The following is a 16664-nucleotide window of genomic DNA, read 5'->3' as shown; positions in this document are numbered from 1 at the left end:
AAATACAAAGCCTGTCTGGTTTTATTTTCCCACTGGACTGATTCAAAGAGCTTCTTATTTTCTTATTGTCTTGGCATCCTGCGCTTAGATGAAACTATAATCTTAGGTAAAAGCTCGAATTTTATTTGATCTGTTGTGTGTTTGTAAGTTTCTTCGTGGTGTTGAGGTTGTAAGTCAAGATGTAAGACCTGGTTCTCTGTGTATGTTGTACATCTTCCTCCACTTTCCACCAACCTCACCTTTCTCTTCTTTCTGTGTATTACTGTAATAAAGCACAAAAGCCTTCGGAGTGATATTAAAAATCAAGAGATATTTCATTATGCATTTATTCTTTCAGATCTGTTTCTATCTAGGCCAGTGCTTTCCGGGCTCAGGGCTGGGGATGTTGTTGAGATGTGGATTTCACTGGGACGGTTATCTGGCACAGAATCAGGCTATTCTCTATTATTAATTTTAATGGAGGCAGTCCCCAACGGTGGCGCTACATTGCTTGTCACTATTGGAGTCAAACGGCAGCTGTTTGCCCATCCCACACTTAAGAAAAAACACAAGTAGGGCAGCTATTTGCTCTTGAAGAAGACCTTATTTTGCAGGTTTTCTTGAATACTACAGTAATTTGACAAAATATAAAGTATTCTGTTAGCCAGGTTATGGAAAAGTATTTAGCCTCATCTGCTGATTTTTTTCTTCTGCTTTCCAGAATATTTGGAGGGCCTGATAAAATGTTCTCGTAACAAAACTTTAACTAAACTTATTAAGACAATAAAAAAAAACATGATTAAGGGGCTTGGTGCTTGAGGGTTTCCTCTTCTCTCTAGTCTGGACAGAGACAGTGAAGGGAGTCTAATTACACCCTTGCTTTGGCAACAACAGCCCCTGACAACAGTGGACATGCTGTAAATTTACCCTCGAGAGGTTTCTGGTGTTAATATCAGAGGTTATCTTTAGCCTGAAGCCTGTAATTAAGCAGTAAAAAACCCCACAAGCTTCATATTTCTTCTATTTCCCTTAAGTATTAATTTGCTCTAATCTGCCCTGCTCTCAATAAGCTAGAGCTGAGTTTCTCACCTCTATTACTGTGTGTCAGCATTTCTTTCCTATGTAACATTCAAGAGACATTTGAAAAGTTGTTACTCCTATTACTCAAGTGCTGTGCACAAGTGGCCAGGGGATAAACCTTTTTTTGTGAGCTAAGGCAAAACAAAATGTCATATTGGCTAGAAAAAGTTTCAGTAACCCTCACCTGGACGTTTTGGGTTGCTACTCTTTTCAGCTTTGTGCAGATGTATATTTCAAACTGCATTCCTTTCACTTTAGCTCCATTAGGGAACTTAATCCACAAAGACATACTTGACTGGTTGGCAAGCTGGAATCCAGAAGTAGATGGGATCAACAGTGCTAAGACCAACTCTAACCAGCAGTTTACCCCATTAGCTGTAGATTAGGATGGACTGGAGACGCAGGATATGAGGGCGTGTAGACTTGAAGTGGATACTCATAGGTTTATTCCCAAAGGAAATATCAAGCTCAGTTTTTCTACAATTGTGAAAGATTGTGAAGAATCTGACTGATTGAGTATAAGATAACTTTTATAAGAAAAAAGGCAGCTAGTAGACGTCACTCAAGCCTCGGCTTAGTGCTACATGTACACCAGCACTAAACATCTGATCTTTAACCCTCGGCGTTAGCGATTTGGCATTCCCAAGGTTGCGTAAACAAGAAGAAACCACAAGAATTGAGAATCAAATTCTTGTGGTTCCTGTCCGTTTTGTCAGTGATGGAAACATTAGACAAGTGCCACAAAAGGTTGGAAGTCAGACTTCCTTTTCCTGTTTAAATAGATGCAGGACTTATCAGAAAATAGTGAGGATGTACAGCAACAGATAGTGGTTGTTATCGTCTGCTGGCGGGGCTTTAAAGTAGGCATTCGTCATAAATTTGACCCTAAATATAAATCTGAAGTCACTGCAGAATCATGTCCATACATAACCTTCAGAGGAAGGCTACTTTATTTATAGGCGCCCATTTTTAAGATGTAGCGATATCATTATTGCCCATTTGCTGAAGCAAATGTCCGCGAAGTATACCGTCTAGCATGCTTTGATGTTGAGCCAAGAAGTAGAAAGCACAGACAATTTATAGACTGCAGTGCTTTTTCACTCTGATGGGTCATGCTGATGATTTTGTTCCACAGAGTACTCACTAGTCTGTGAGTGAACACAGTAGTGATTTTCTTGAGTATCTGTCACTAGGCCACTAAGGGTGCTTGTTCCTCTTGGGATAAGTCATCTTACGTACGGAGCATATATGAGTCCATTGGTAAGATGAACTAACACACCACTCTACTTTAAGGTTAAGGTTAGAGAAAGATTCATGGTTTAAGGAAATTGGCATTGACTGCTGGAAGGAGACAAGACGGTACCTGAGGCCGGTCTTTTCTCTTCATCTTTGTCATATGAGGAATAAGTACTGTGTGTTCAAAAACCCAAACCAAATAGACATTTTAGTATGAGAAAAAAAAGACTTGTTATAGCTGCTCATCAAAAACCTGAGCAAAGCATTTAGCCACCAACATTGTTCTGCACTGAGAATGAGACTGGGTGTAACTGTGTGAATGTGAAGCAGAGAAAACAATGAGTGTTCTCAGTGAACCTTCTCTTGGATAAATAAAGATGGAAAAAGAAAAAAGCAAACAGTGAATGGACTCTAATGTCTGTATGCAGCAACACGGCTACCCAGGCCGACAGTCTGATGATGATGAATAATCATAAGCGCAGAGATCGAAGGTCAAGCTGTCCACGTGGGTCTGGTCTGTCGGTGACACAGTCCAGACGTACTGCGTCTGTGTGTTTGGCTATAGTGTGTGTGTGTGTGTGTGTGTGTGTGTGTGTGTGTGTGTGTGTGTGTGTGTGTGTGTGTGTGTGTGTGTGTGTGTGTGTGTGTGTGTGTGTGCATGCGTGTGAATGTGTGAGATTTAAATCCATGTGGAACAGATAGAAGCAATGAGTAGAGAATTAGTTAATGTGCATGTAAATGATGATTAATTAATTTACATTTATGTTTTTATTTTTTTCCTAACCTAAGGACACGATGCCCAAAGGGATTAGAGAATAAATCTGGCAAATTGCAAGATGTATAAGACTACAAGATGTCAGCCTAATGTCTGAAGACGTGGGAAAATGAGCACTGTGAAATGCCAACTTCAACTTCATCTTTATTTGTGTCCCCGAAGGGCGATTAGGTGTGCAGCAATTGTAAACACATACAAGACACATAAATACATACAAGTTCTACACACAGTTCAACTGGAACACAACCGTAACAGTACGAGGACAAATAAATACTAGTTCAAGGTGCATGGATAGCAGCGTCAAAGTAACCTACATAGATTAGGAAAAGTGCATATCAGCCTACAAAGTTGAAACAATATAATCAACAATGTTCATCATCAACAACAACCTCAGCATCCATTACATTACATAACCAACCCCTTTTATCAACGTTTTTAACATCCTCAACACATAATCAACAGACTAGAATATACTGTATAACCAACCAAGGAATGAAGAAAGAAAGAAAAGAAAGTCATAGTGGTGGACAACTGATTCTGCATCCAGGACACTGCCACAGGTTTTGGATGCCATTGATTTTGACATTACTGATTCTTGAAATTAGTCTCTCTTGCCCGATCACCTTTACACATTATGAGAGTTGTGAGGGGCCACAATATCTGATTGATTCTGATGTGACAAGTCACGGCAGGCACCAAGAACATCTGATCTGGCATAGTGACCATCTCAAAAGACATGAATGTGGTGTCATCTTTGCATAAGAGAGGAAGACAGAGTGAGATTTAAAAACAGCTGCATGCATGTGTGTTAGAAATTATTTTGTGTGTGTGCACGTACTTCATGTCTCCACATGAGTGCCCATCTGTGTGCCTATAGGCTTTGTTCCCAGGCTTGTGCAGGCCTCCCGCTGTAATTGCACCAGTAATTGTAAGTGATAACCCCATTTCCACAGGAAACGTGCCCCGGTTTCCTCGCCCCCCCGCCACCATCATCCCCCCCTGGTGGCACAGCCAACAAAGTCCTCCCCCTGGGAACGTTGCACCAGACAGCTAATGTTCCCTGGAGCTTGGCGAGTAGATGAACAGACGGACAAAGACAGACACACAAACAGACACAGAAACAAATCTACACACGTGTGTAGCTTACTAACACACTCACATGGACGATGCTGTAGGCTGTGCGGGAATAATTGGATAAATCAATGATAAGTGTAGCATGCGTGTGCGTGTGTGTGCGTCAAAACGTTGTGTGTCTGGATGTAAAAACAAGGAGAACATGCAGTGATACACCAGGAAAATAACAAAGTTGGACTCCCATGAGTGAGAAAACGATTGAAAGACAGACTTGATTATTTCATCATCCTTTCTTTCATTTATTTCTTATATGTCACTCATATTTTACTGTGCCAGTGCAAACTCCTGCAAGGCTTATAGAACTATTCTTATATTTTACTTTATATGTGTTGCAAGTCTTGCACTCAGTTGGGAAGGTTTCCTCTAAAATGTGGTATTGCTCATAAACTGTGGAATGATCCAGCACTGCCGGCGTGCTAACCAAATTAACAAACATCCTACCTGTCAGCAGTATGCAGTTGTCATCTCAGCCCTGATGTGTTGCGATGCCAGCATGGAAACGGGTGCAGAAGTTCACTGTTTGCTTAATGGATACTTTCCTCCATTGTTTCTGTTGCTGTGACATCCCTGCACCTTTGGACAGCCTCATCTTGACAGTCACACCTGAGCTCAAAGCTGGTCATGCCCACCCACAAGCATATATCTCAAACATCACTGAAAAAGGTCTTTGCGGTGGAGCTCGGAGAGGGACACACAGGAACCTTTACCGACCACTAGTTATAATTCTCTTCTGAGATTGTTATTTCTGAGTAACAAACCTCTGGTTCATGTCACCTGTCAAGAATGTTTTTGAAAGTAGTTTGTTGATTTCTTATCGAAAAACAACCAACACTTCCCAACACATCTGAAATTGGCATAAACTCTTATTTCCAAAAGACAAATACTGTGACAAATTCTTAAAACAAGCACAAAAGCTTTGACAGTGACAGTTCTGTTAACGATAGGTACAGACAGAGCGTGGTGCTGCCATCTTTACCGTCCCGCCTGGCTGTCATGGGCTGTAACTTACGGAAGAAGTACGGACCTCATTGTATAAAAGAGTACACATTCGTTCAGTGACTATTTTATATTTGTGGCATCCCACAGCCAATAACTGTGTGAGAATCTCTGGCTTTACCTCTTTAGTACTGTTGCTATGGTTACCTGCAACCTAATATAGGTTGAACACTGACTGTTGACCAGAACCTGTGTACGTTTGAGGCATATGGCATCCAGTAGTATTTACCTGCATGTTGTATGAAGTCTTTAGCTGTCTTTCTGCATGTGTGGTGTGTTTGTTCATGAGAAACTCACCACACAAATGCATTGCTTTGTGTGTGTGTGTGTGTGTGTGTGTGTGTGTGTTTTTTGCAGGAATGTTCTTAGCTGTATCACACGCCACACATTTGCTCTAATCACATCGAAGTCCATCAGAGCTCCCATGACTAACAGCCTTTAATCTAATGTTCACCATGGATAAAAAATACCCACAACTAACACACGCAGACATACACACAAACACACACACACATACACACATACATATATATATATATATATATAAATGCAAAAACAATAAATAAACCAAAACAGACACTCACGGAGGCAAATAGGGACAAGCAGACACTTATACTACTACTATAAAGAAACAATTCACGCACAGACATTTCAATGTGTGTCTGTGTGTGTGCGTGCGTGCACGCACCAGTAGGATTATGTCTTAGCGTTTCTGTTCTTTTACGTCTTAACCTTTTACGTCTTTGATTCCCAGTGACAGGAGTCAAAGGCCAATTGGCTCAGATCAGAGGTCACGACCCTCGTTGACCCCCCTGTCAACTTGATGCTGATAAGAATGGCTGCACTCAGCAGGCGCGTGTGTGTGTGCACGCAAGTTTGTGTATGCGTTTGCAGAATGAGCAGATTGTGCTGCTTTTATTGAACATGCAACTCTTTTTGATAATATGTGTGTGGTACTTGGTGCTTGCAGATCACTGTGGTTCCAGAAAAAACATGGTTGTGAAATAGTTTTTTTACATTTTAACCACATCACTTCCTGTGCAGAGCTACAATTTAGCCCCATACTAACTAGTACCCAAAGTACTACTATCACCATATAAGATAATTGGCATTTCTAAACAGTCTAATAAGTAAAAGTTAAAACTCAATATTTTGCTATGAACTCATCATAAAGAGCTTTCAGAAGAAATTTAGAATTTAAGCTTTCAAGTTACATCTGTATCATGTATACTGGCAGGAACATGAAAGTCAGTAAATATTGTATTATTATGTTATTATATGGTCTCTGCCAAACTCAGTAAAATAACAAGCTACAGGATAGTTTAAGGATGCAACAATCAGTTCTGAAGAAATATTGCACAGAGAAGTAACTATATATTACCTAGCCTCTTCATAGAATGTAATTATAGTCAGTCACTCTTTACTTTGAAACCAGTTTTTCCCATAATATAAAGTGGCTTCTGATACTTTTCTGATATTCTTCTCTTTGTGCCACATGACAACTCACTATTTTGCTACTTTCAATGCAATTTGAAGGCATTTGGGTGGCTGAGAGTCATTTAAAAAAAAAAATCTATTTTAATTTAGAGTTTCTGAAAAGGCTGCAGAGTGGAGAACAGATTGCCTCTGGGTCGATGAAATCATCACAAACCGACACTGACGAATGCTGAACATTTCACTTACACTTTCACTGCGGCTTATAAAAGCATTTATTCAGAAGTAATTGTAGACTGTGAGGTGAATTAATTGGCCTTTACTGACTGTGTTTGGTTAGTAATGGCCGAAGATCTCATTTAGGTCTTCTTGACAGGTGTGTGTGTGTGTGTGTGTGTGTGTGTGTGTGTGTGTGTTAATATCCTGTTGAATGTTGGTACTGACAGATAGCCAGGCTGCGTGACACAGATGATGCTTGTTTTGCTTGATGTGTGTATGTGTGTGTGTATGTGTGTGTGTGTGTGTGTGTGTGTGTGTGTGCCCTTCCATTTACTAAATAGCTTTGATGTCTCGGAAAAACACTCCATTATTCCAAACTGCCCTCTGTGTTTTAGCCAAAGTGTTGATGAGTGGCGTTGGCCAAATCATTCATCTGTGTGAGTGTGTGTGTGTGTGTGTGTTTGTGTATGTGTGTGTGAGACATGGGAGGTGGGGGGTGTGGGGTGAGGAGGCAAGGCCAAGAGACACCCCTCGACACACCACACACATCCCGTCACAAATAATGTCGGCATGGTTGCTGTTTCCAAGGCAACTGTCCCAAGAGTATGGGTGGGGTGGGTGCAGCTGGCGTTTCTCGACTGAGTCAGGGGTGTGTGTGTGTGTGTGTGTGTGTGTGTGTGTGTGTGTGTGTGTGTGTGTGTGTGTGTGTGTGTGTGTGTGTGTGTGTGTGTGTGTGTGTGTGTGTGTGTGTGTGTGTGTGTGTGTGTGTGTGGTGGAGAAAAGAATGTGTGTTTTTTCATACTGAATAAGAGCCATTCATCATTGTGAGGTCAATATGGTAGACAAAAAATGTCCAAAAATGCTGTGTGTAAGATGGTGTGTGCAGGATAAAGAAGTTGTATCCAAACCGAAAGATTGTGTTGTGTGTTTGTGGAATCACCCCACACCCTCCATTTAAATTTGTTTCAGTCTTGAAATGAACATGTGCTGCTGACTAACCAATTGCACACACTATATATCTCTGCATATGTATCTATGTGTGTATGTGTGTGTGTGTGTGTGTGTGTTTACAAAGCCACTCTCAGTTCCCTCTTGCAGATCTGAGTGTCATCGTCTTTGCCATAATGCTGATTTAATGCACTCTAAAGTGAGGATGCGAGCTGGATTTCAGCCTGTCTGACCCAATAGGATCTTGTGATGGTAACAGAGGCTGAATGTCGCTGGTGTTTCCACTGCAGAGGTGGTTTCACATTCAATTAAGCTGAGCTGTTCCCTTTATATTGAATTAAGCAAGGTCACGTCGTTCTTGTGGCACACAGACTGTAATTCAGATAGATACCCTGTGAAGAGGGTGGCAGAAACGTCTCATATGGGCTTTTGAATTTCAGTAGTTTAACCCATGAAAACATTGTCGACTGACAATAAAAAAGGACATTGCCTTGCTCAGTTTTTTTAAAGTTGAAATGAATTATTTAGTCTTTTTTTGCAATTCAACATAATGTTTAGAAACAAGTAAAGGGTAGGCTGAGGGGGAAGAGGGTGCCGACATCTTGAGCAAACAAAGAAATCTTGAACAAAACAAACAGAAAAGTCACGATTCTATTGAATTAATTGTGCTGCACCCACTGGAATTATTGAAGCCAAAGTCAGTGTGAAGCAAAACAATATACCTCTCTGACTGTTTCTTGAATATTAACAAAGTACCCAGTGGCTAATAAGCCGAGATTTCCCACTGAGCTAAGGTATGGGTTTCTACTATCTGCCTTTATAGTGCAGAGCTTTCCTCTCCTACTGTGACTGTTTCTCTGTTTCACATTATCTCTCCATTTCCATTTCCATTTCCATTGAGTCATGCCTTCCTCTCTCTTTTTTCTCTCATTTCCTCTCTGCTCATCCATCTCTTGTGTTTTCTCCTGACTGTCAGCATGTTGTGGTTCCTCTCATTGCTGTCTCCAGCGTCAGTCTTTTTCTTCCTCCTTCTCTTCTTCCTCTTCGTCCTAATTTGACAGCCTTTTTTACTGCTTCCCTGAGTATCATTTTTTTTTGCCTCCCTCTCTGACGTTTTTCCTACTCCTCTGTTCTCTCACAGACGCTCTGTCTTCCCAGCTCTTTCCCTCACCCGTCATCCATCCAATCATCATTTCTCACCTTGTCATCATATCATTTTTCCTCTCACTTCTGCCTCTTTTTTCGTCTGCCTCTCTCATCCTTCTCCTCCTCCTCCTACTCAATCCACCTATCCATCCATCATTCCTCACTCTGTTATTACACTACAATTTTCCCTCACGCTTTCAGCTACTCTTCCCCTTCATCCTCCTTTCTCACTTGGTTCCACTTCCTCTTCAATCCACCCATATGTCCATCATTCCCCCCCAGCCCTGTCATCGCAACATGGTTTTTACAGGAGCTCTCTTTTCTACCCTCATCGAGCTTTCCTGCCCATTCCCAACCTGTCTTTTCCTATTCCTCCTCCTCCTGCTCATCCTTATCATCGTCCATCAATATTTATTAATTTCTTGCATCAACATTTCTTTCACACCGCTTTCTCCTTGTGCTCTCCTCCTCCCCCTCCTCTTCCCTTTTCTCCTCATCTGTCTGTCATCTTGTCATGTTTTGACATTTTTCCTATTCTCATCTCGTAACTGTCTTCACCCATCAGACTGTTTTCATTTTGTTGTCACTGTGCTGTCATTCCTACCATCCTCTATTCCACCTCCTCCTCTTTTTGACTTTATCCACCTTTGCTATTTTGCTATCTCACAATTACGTTGTGGTTTATGTGCAGAGTGAAAAATACAGATACAAAGTGTTCCGAAAACAAATCAGCAATACAGTACAATGATAGAGATTCAGCAGTTTTCTTTAGTCCAAAAGAATGGTGGACTTGCAATATTCGCTTCTGTCGGATCACATAATAATATAGCAGCCAGGAACCGTAAACAAAAGTCACATGGGCTCACAGCATGTTGCTTGTTAATTGGGGAGAGTTGTGAAAACCTGTCACCCGACCGTGTTAGACATTTTGAAGAATTTGGATCTGGTCCTAACAAATATAGACTCAAGTTCTTGTAAATGTTGTTAAGCATGATGGACTTTTCCACACTCTCTTTGTCTGGTGCTCATACCAGTTAAAAGTGCATGAGGAAATGGCCGAATATGAAGCCTGGAGTTTACAACTCGGTGGCATCTTTAGTTACCAGAGTGAGAAAATCCATATTTGTGGGACTGCGTGAAGCTGAAATGAGACGAACAAGCGGCACCTGCATTGCCTGTGTGTTAATAGCTTAAGATAGTCTTCATCAATCCTTGTATTTTATATCCAGTCTGTATTCATTTCATGGTCCTTGACAGCGGTCTTGTCTCATTTATTTCTTATTTCTATGTCTTTCGGATCGATCTCCAGCACCTCAGCAGTGTAACACTTCTCACCACGTATGCCAATCTCTCCTTTTTTCTGTTTTCCTTTTCTTCCTCTCAGTTTTCACTCCTCAACACATTTCATTCACCCTAGAAGTCTCTTCATCTTTTCATAACACTTCTCAAACCATTTTCTTTTTTCTAATACTATACCCGTGTGCCAACTAACGTGATATGTAGCGTATAAAGAACAGATATTGCAGAGTGTTGAAGGAATTCAGAGTCATTAATTACTTTTTTTCTTAGATCCCACATCTGCTTCAGTCAGCTGTAGTTTGGATAATCACCATGTGTTTGAGGCAAGGCTGTTTGGGCCAAATGTAGAGAAAAAGGGGCAGCCACAGGGATGTGTCAGCAGATTTATATTTTGATGGATAGCTTTGTGTTTGTTGGGTTGTAAATGTGGTGGGAAAAGCAGAGGTACTATGAGAAGAAGTTTTATCTTTGTTTTGTAAGCCTACAAGAGGATAGCGTTGGCTAATTACAATGTATTTTTCATTTCATCAGCTCAGAAGAAGTTGAACAGGTTTTAACTTGATCAGATTGCATTGAAATCTGACGGAGACAGATACATCAACAGCCATGTACAAACACAAAGCTACGAGTTAGCTTTCTATCGCAGGTTTACATTTCCTGTTGAGCCTTACAGAAATTGGTTGACACTGGTAGAAAATAAGGGAATTTCTGATACACACTATATATATATATATATATATATATATATATATATATATATATATAATTCATTGAGCTAGAGCTGCTAGGTTTGAATGAATGATTCTCAGTAAAGGTGCCCATGCTGGAAGATAACGCTGCCGTGCCCGTGATAATGTAAGGTATATTGACCAGATTATATTCTGTATGATCTTTGTGTCAGTACAGATTTAGCGGTTTGAGGAAACACGCTGTATGTTTGAGTGGTGTTAGCCATCACTGCAAAAGGAAGAAGCGAAGCACCACTTTAACGATACAAAACCATACACGATCTCGCTTTTAATAAGAGCAAGCTGAGTTTGCTGCCGCAGTGAAAGATGATTAATCATTAATAACTCCTTTAAATCTTCCCCTGAGTGAACCGATATTGTGTGCTAAAGCTACACTGAGCAATAATTTATGTTAATTACAAGCTGTATTATATTATCCCATATATGCCATTTCTCCTTAGGGTCTGGTTGGAAAATGCACTCCTCTCCCTCTTGTCCCTTTGCTATCATTTGGTATAAAGCATCGCAGAGTGGCCAGCTTGCTAGACAAGACTATGCTGTGTGCATTTTACTAACATTATGGGCCCAGCTTTCTGGGTTTTGAAGTTCAAACTGTGTTTCATAAGCTCTTTCTGCCTCTCACTGCTATTTAGAGCTGCCAATGTGTGAAGCCATGCCTGGTGCTGCTTTAAAGCCTATATGTTTATGCTTTTAGTTTTTATGAGCCGACGCCAAGTCCAATCCACTGAACACTTGGCAGTTAAAATATGAAAGTTAACACAAGACAGACGGACGTGCGGTGTTCTCATAGTTCTCATAGTTTACATGGCGCAACAGTGTAATCATTCAAAAAACATTTAAGGTGCACGCTCGTTATCTGTGCTTTCAGAATCGTTTAGTTATCGTGAAATCTGTCTGGAGATGTAGTTCAGGTACAGTGTGTCTGTGGGTAAGTGTGCATGTCTATGTTTGTTTATTCACAAAGATACATTCCTTCTAAGTTTTTTTGTTTTACCTGAGGTGTCCAGTGTGATAAGATTGACAATTGTGTATGTATGTGCATGTGATAGATACTGCAGGTGTGGGAAAGTGTGTCTTTGACCAACATGTCAGTTTATCTGATTGTTTGTCTGTTGAAAAAATAGTCCTCAAAAACTCTGACCATCGTGTCTGGGTTAGCTCAGTTGGTAGACCAGGTGCATATATGTAGAGTTGTATGCCTCGATGCAGAAGGTCCAGGGTTTGAATCTGACCTGTGATGGTTTTCCTGCATGTCTTCCCTCTCTCTCTCCCCTTTCATATCTAGCTGTCCTTTCCATTAAAGGCTGAAATGCCCAAAAATAAATCTTAAAAAAAAACTCTGATCATCTGAACTTACAAAAACAGAAATTTGCATTGGGTGTTGTGTGTATTTTAAATTTGTATCTTTATGTGTTTATTGTTGTTCTTCATACCCATGCCTGTGTGTAAACCAAATATCCCATTAGGAACATTAAAAACTTGACTCTACTCCCCCCTATAGAGCTTAAGTCAGGAGTCAATAAGCTTACTTTTACATAGCATAAAGAATAAAGAAGCCGCTAGCCTGGCTCTCATTACTCACAGTAAAACCACAACTTGTCATTTTAACATTCCGGTTTGCGTACGGATTAAAACCAACAAGATAGAAGATTTCATGAGCTTTAGAGGTGCTGGAAGGTGTTTTTTTGTAGAAAGCCAGGTTAGTTGTTTCATCCACTTCCTGTCTTTATGCTAAGCTAAGCTAATCAACTCCTGGCTTGAGTTACATAATGCACAGGTGGAATCCAGCTTCTCATCTTACTCTCTGCATGAAAGTGTATTACATGTTAATTTCTTCCCATGTACATTTACAAAACTGAACAAGCCGCGAGCCAATTTCTGCTGATTGTAATTCTTCATTTTGTCTTCCTCTTCTCTGCCAGAGCTGATCCAGAATGGCCGCCTGCTGACGCTGCCCCTGGTTGCTGGAGACCTGCACTCCCTGCAGCCTGACGAAGACAGGAGGCGTCTGTATGTGGCCATGAAAGATAACCTGCTGTCTACCAGTCTGGACGACATAACTCAGAACCCACGCAAGGTTAGAACCGGAAGAACACACACACACACACACACACACACACACACACACACACACACACACACACACACACACACACACGCACACACACACATTAACAGCTTAGCCCCTGTTTTCTGGTTTTTACCTTTAGTAACTCATATTAAAATGAATTAACTTCACACAGACCGTAACAGTTTTTTACCAGTAGAATTACAGTATCTCCCCCTGGCTCACCTTTCCACCTTGTTCTAACTCGGCCACTCCATTAAAGCTGCAGTGTTGTCATTGGAAATATGCACTTAATTTTGGTCTCATCACCATGTATTGTTTAGTTTATCCACTTATATTTGGAACTAAAGTATGTCAAAGGCCTAACAAGCCTGTGTTAGTTGTAGAACTTAAAGGGGCCCTTTTGAGTTTTCTTGTAAACAAACAAAAGTTATGTCAACGGTCCTTTATGTAATATATTTACTGTAATAAATCCAAAAGTGACCTCAATGCGTCATTAAGGAAACATGCTAAGTTAGGTAAGCATTATCTTCAGGCTAATTTATCACGGCTACAAGGGACAGGCATTTGATTGTCATTCCAAACCTTGTGTACTCACATTGAATTATATAGCTAGAGTACCCGAGTTGGTTACTCACAAAAACAATTGAGACACAGCCAGTAAAGTGATCCCGACTGGTCCTGGCTAACGCCGCCATGCTAACCCTGCTAAATGCTAGCTAACGTTACCAGAGGACCAGGCAAGCTGTTTACAACGTGTAGCCTGTTCAGCGGTCGGAGCCGACAACGGTGAGTTATTTTAAGCCAAGAGAGGGGGGCTGTAAATCGGGAAGAGAGAACCGTGAGTTTGCAGTGTGTTTGTTGCTGTAATTCTAAGCCAATAAAGTGTGTTCAGTCGGGTGGAGAGGACGGCAAGGTAGTGTTATTTTAGCGGTTCTCACCATAATTTAATAATTCAAGGACCCCCTTGAAAACGAGATGCTACATCTCAAGGGGTAATTCCTAATAAAAATGAATTTCATTAAATTCTAAGCAGTAAGTGTGTCTGTCCGTCGGGTGGAGAGGACAGCGAGGTTGTTGTGGTTTTAGCGGTTACTACCATAATTCTAAGCTGAAAAAGTGTGCCTGTCAGTTGGGTACAGAGCATCGCATGAACACAGGCTTTTATGACTGTCAATATAGTCAGCATCTAACGTTAGCGACTCCGCTGTGCTGTGAAGTAATGTCTGGCTGTGTGAGACAAGCGTCTAGCAACATTATTGTGGATGCTGCGGTCTCTTCGAGTCTGGGGAGAAGGGGAGGCGACTCTCTCCAGTATTTAGAATTTGTACAGCAGTAACTAATTTAAACACTTGCTGTCAGTATTATATATTGCACCTTTTACATTCAGTGTTACCAAAACATATTGGGTGTATCCTAGAGGTCTAACGAACATGTCGAGTGCATTTCCTTAGTGATATAACATTTGCAAAGCCGATTTTTAAGTATTTTAAATCCAGCTTAGTTTACATCATTAATAGCTTGCAGTCTTATTCTTCTCTGCTTTTGCATCTGCATCAGTGTGACACCATTGGCAGGACTGTGCAACACGTCATCTGTGCATGTGTGCGTGTGCATTGTGCGTGTGTAAGAGGTAAACAAAATGGAGACCCACTCAATGAAAAACAGCTCCATAGCACTACTAGAGGTCTAAAAAATATGTATATACAGTATGATATGTACTCTAAACTACTATTCGGACACCCTCAGTGAGGGAGAAAACTCCTTTGTTGCCTTATTTTTGTAACTTTCCAAATGGACAGATAGCAAGATAATGGGTTTCAGTCAGGCCACAAATTATTTTCTGCACATTTCTCACATTCCTACCTCCACCACTGTCCACGTTCATTGCCAAAAAGCAGAACTCTTGTTGGCGCTGGATAGCTATTATTTTTTTTAGCCTATTTATTTATTTATTTATTTATTATACCAGTGAGCGTCATGTTTTTGTGCAATTTCTGATGTAGTTGAATAATCAAGTCCTTTTTATATGTATATCAACATTTTAAATACGAGGATTTTCGCATAATATGGATAATATGAAGCTTACTGATATGAATCTTAAAACCCTGATGCAGACTCCTCTGCGCTGCCCTGTCTTGATTCTGCTGGTCAAGTTCCTGCCCGGACACATGTCACTCATGCTAATGGGGCTGTGGGATGCTTCACGTATCTAACATCAGTGCTATTCTTACACAAAGAAGCGCAAAGCAAGATTTGCAGCAGGCAACACACCAACTTTTAGGTGCACAGGAACATAGAAATCTGGGTTGAAAGAAAAACATTGACTATTAGATATAAATTACAGGGTTGCTAAAGTATATACAGTATAAAGTGGGTTTTCTTCGGCAGCTGTACTTTTTTAAATTGAGACAGACATAGTGACAGTTTGCCAACCAGTCTGTTTAAGTTCAGGGTCACAGCAAGGACAGCGACAATGTTGCCTTTTCATAACTCTGCCCTGCTGGATGAAATCAATACCTTCATCTGTCAGACGTACACGCACGCTATCAGGTAGGCAAGCAGACAAACAGACAGCAGTCAAGCTGGCCAGCCACCCACTCAGCCATGCAGTGAGCCAACAAAAGGATAGATAGTCATAGTCGACTCATAACTCAGCTCCGTGCTGGCAGTAAAGTAATATATTTGTACATACAGTATTTATAGTCTGTTATACGGTTCTAGCTCATGTGCAGTTCCTTCCCTTGTGGTGTTAAAACCACTCACAGTGCCATCTTCTCCACATTTCTGTTTATTTTCTCTGCTACTGACATCCAGAGCTTCTTATCAGTGCAGCTTGAGACCAAGTTATTCCTATTTTTTCTTTTCATGAGTTTAAACCTAACACATATGCGCAGTCTTACTGGCTCAGTGAAACTGATTTTGGCACAGAGAGATGGACACGTAAACAGTTCCTCCAGTCCATCACAGTTCAGGGCAGGGTGCCAAACGTGACACTGTTGCCTTCAGTCACATTTTCTTTGATCAGGCCAAAAAAACCTCAAGGCATTCCTTCTGTGTGAGTCCACAGCTGGCAACCCACATTACACAGAGGGTCACCAAGGGTTTGAGTGTGTTTGTGGCTTTCTGTTGCATATTTGTTCCTTACTCATTCTCACTACTTCTTTTGTTTCTATTTTGTTTCTTTCCTTTTCAGCACTGGTATTATCTGCCAAAGTACAGAAATGTGTAATTTCTCAACATAAATTTTTCCTTGTTTGATTTGTATTTTTTTTCCTTCCAGTGAATTCTATATTTTGCGTAAACCCAGTATGTTCCTGTATGTTTTTTAAACTGCCAGAGGTAAATTTACTTACCTGGTGAGAATCCTTTAGTGGTGGTCCATGTTCCTGTCAGTGTGTGGTATTTGGAGATAAGAGGGAACGTGGTCTCTAATCTAATCTGATCGTCTCGGCTCCGCACCAGGCTCTGCGGGAAGGACTACATCAGGGAACGATTACTGGACATCCAGAAGAAATTGTTTCCTGAAAGCACCATCATTTGTCATTAATCACTTTCGAAGAGTTGGTGTCACATTTTATAGATTGAAGCAAATTCAGAC

The 16664-nt window shown here is 40.8% G+C and overlaps 1 protein-coding gene across 3 annotated transcripts in view; it reads left to right on the top strand.

Moving 5' to 3' along the window:
• sema3h (sema domain, immunoglobulin domain (Ig), short basic domain, secreted, (semaphorin) 3H) overlaps positions 1-16664 on the top strand; it is a 62288-nt gene that overhangs the window by 13994 nt on the left and 31630 nt on the right. For all 3 annotated transcript variants that reach the window (XM_039801752.1, XM_039801751.1, XM_039801750.1), the window contains one exon: positions 12918-13072. In XM_039801752.1, coding sequence (XP_039657686.1) covers positions 12918-13072 — 155 coding nt within the window. The remainder of the gene's footprint in view (positions 1-12917; positions 13073-16664) is intronic.

The sequence above is a fragment of the Perca fluviatilis genome, chromosome 5 (genome assembly GCF_010015445.1).
Source record: "Perca fluviatilis chromosome 5, GENO_Pfluv_1.0, whole genome shotgun sequence".
Taxonomy (NCBI): domain Eukaryota; kingdom Metazoa; phylum Chordata; class Actinopteri; order Perciformes; family Percidae; genus Perca; species Perca fluviatilis.
Note: the sequence above shows the minus strand (reverse complement) of the source record. Positions and strands in the feature narration are given on the sequence as shown.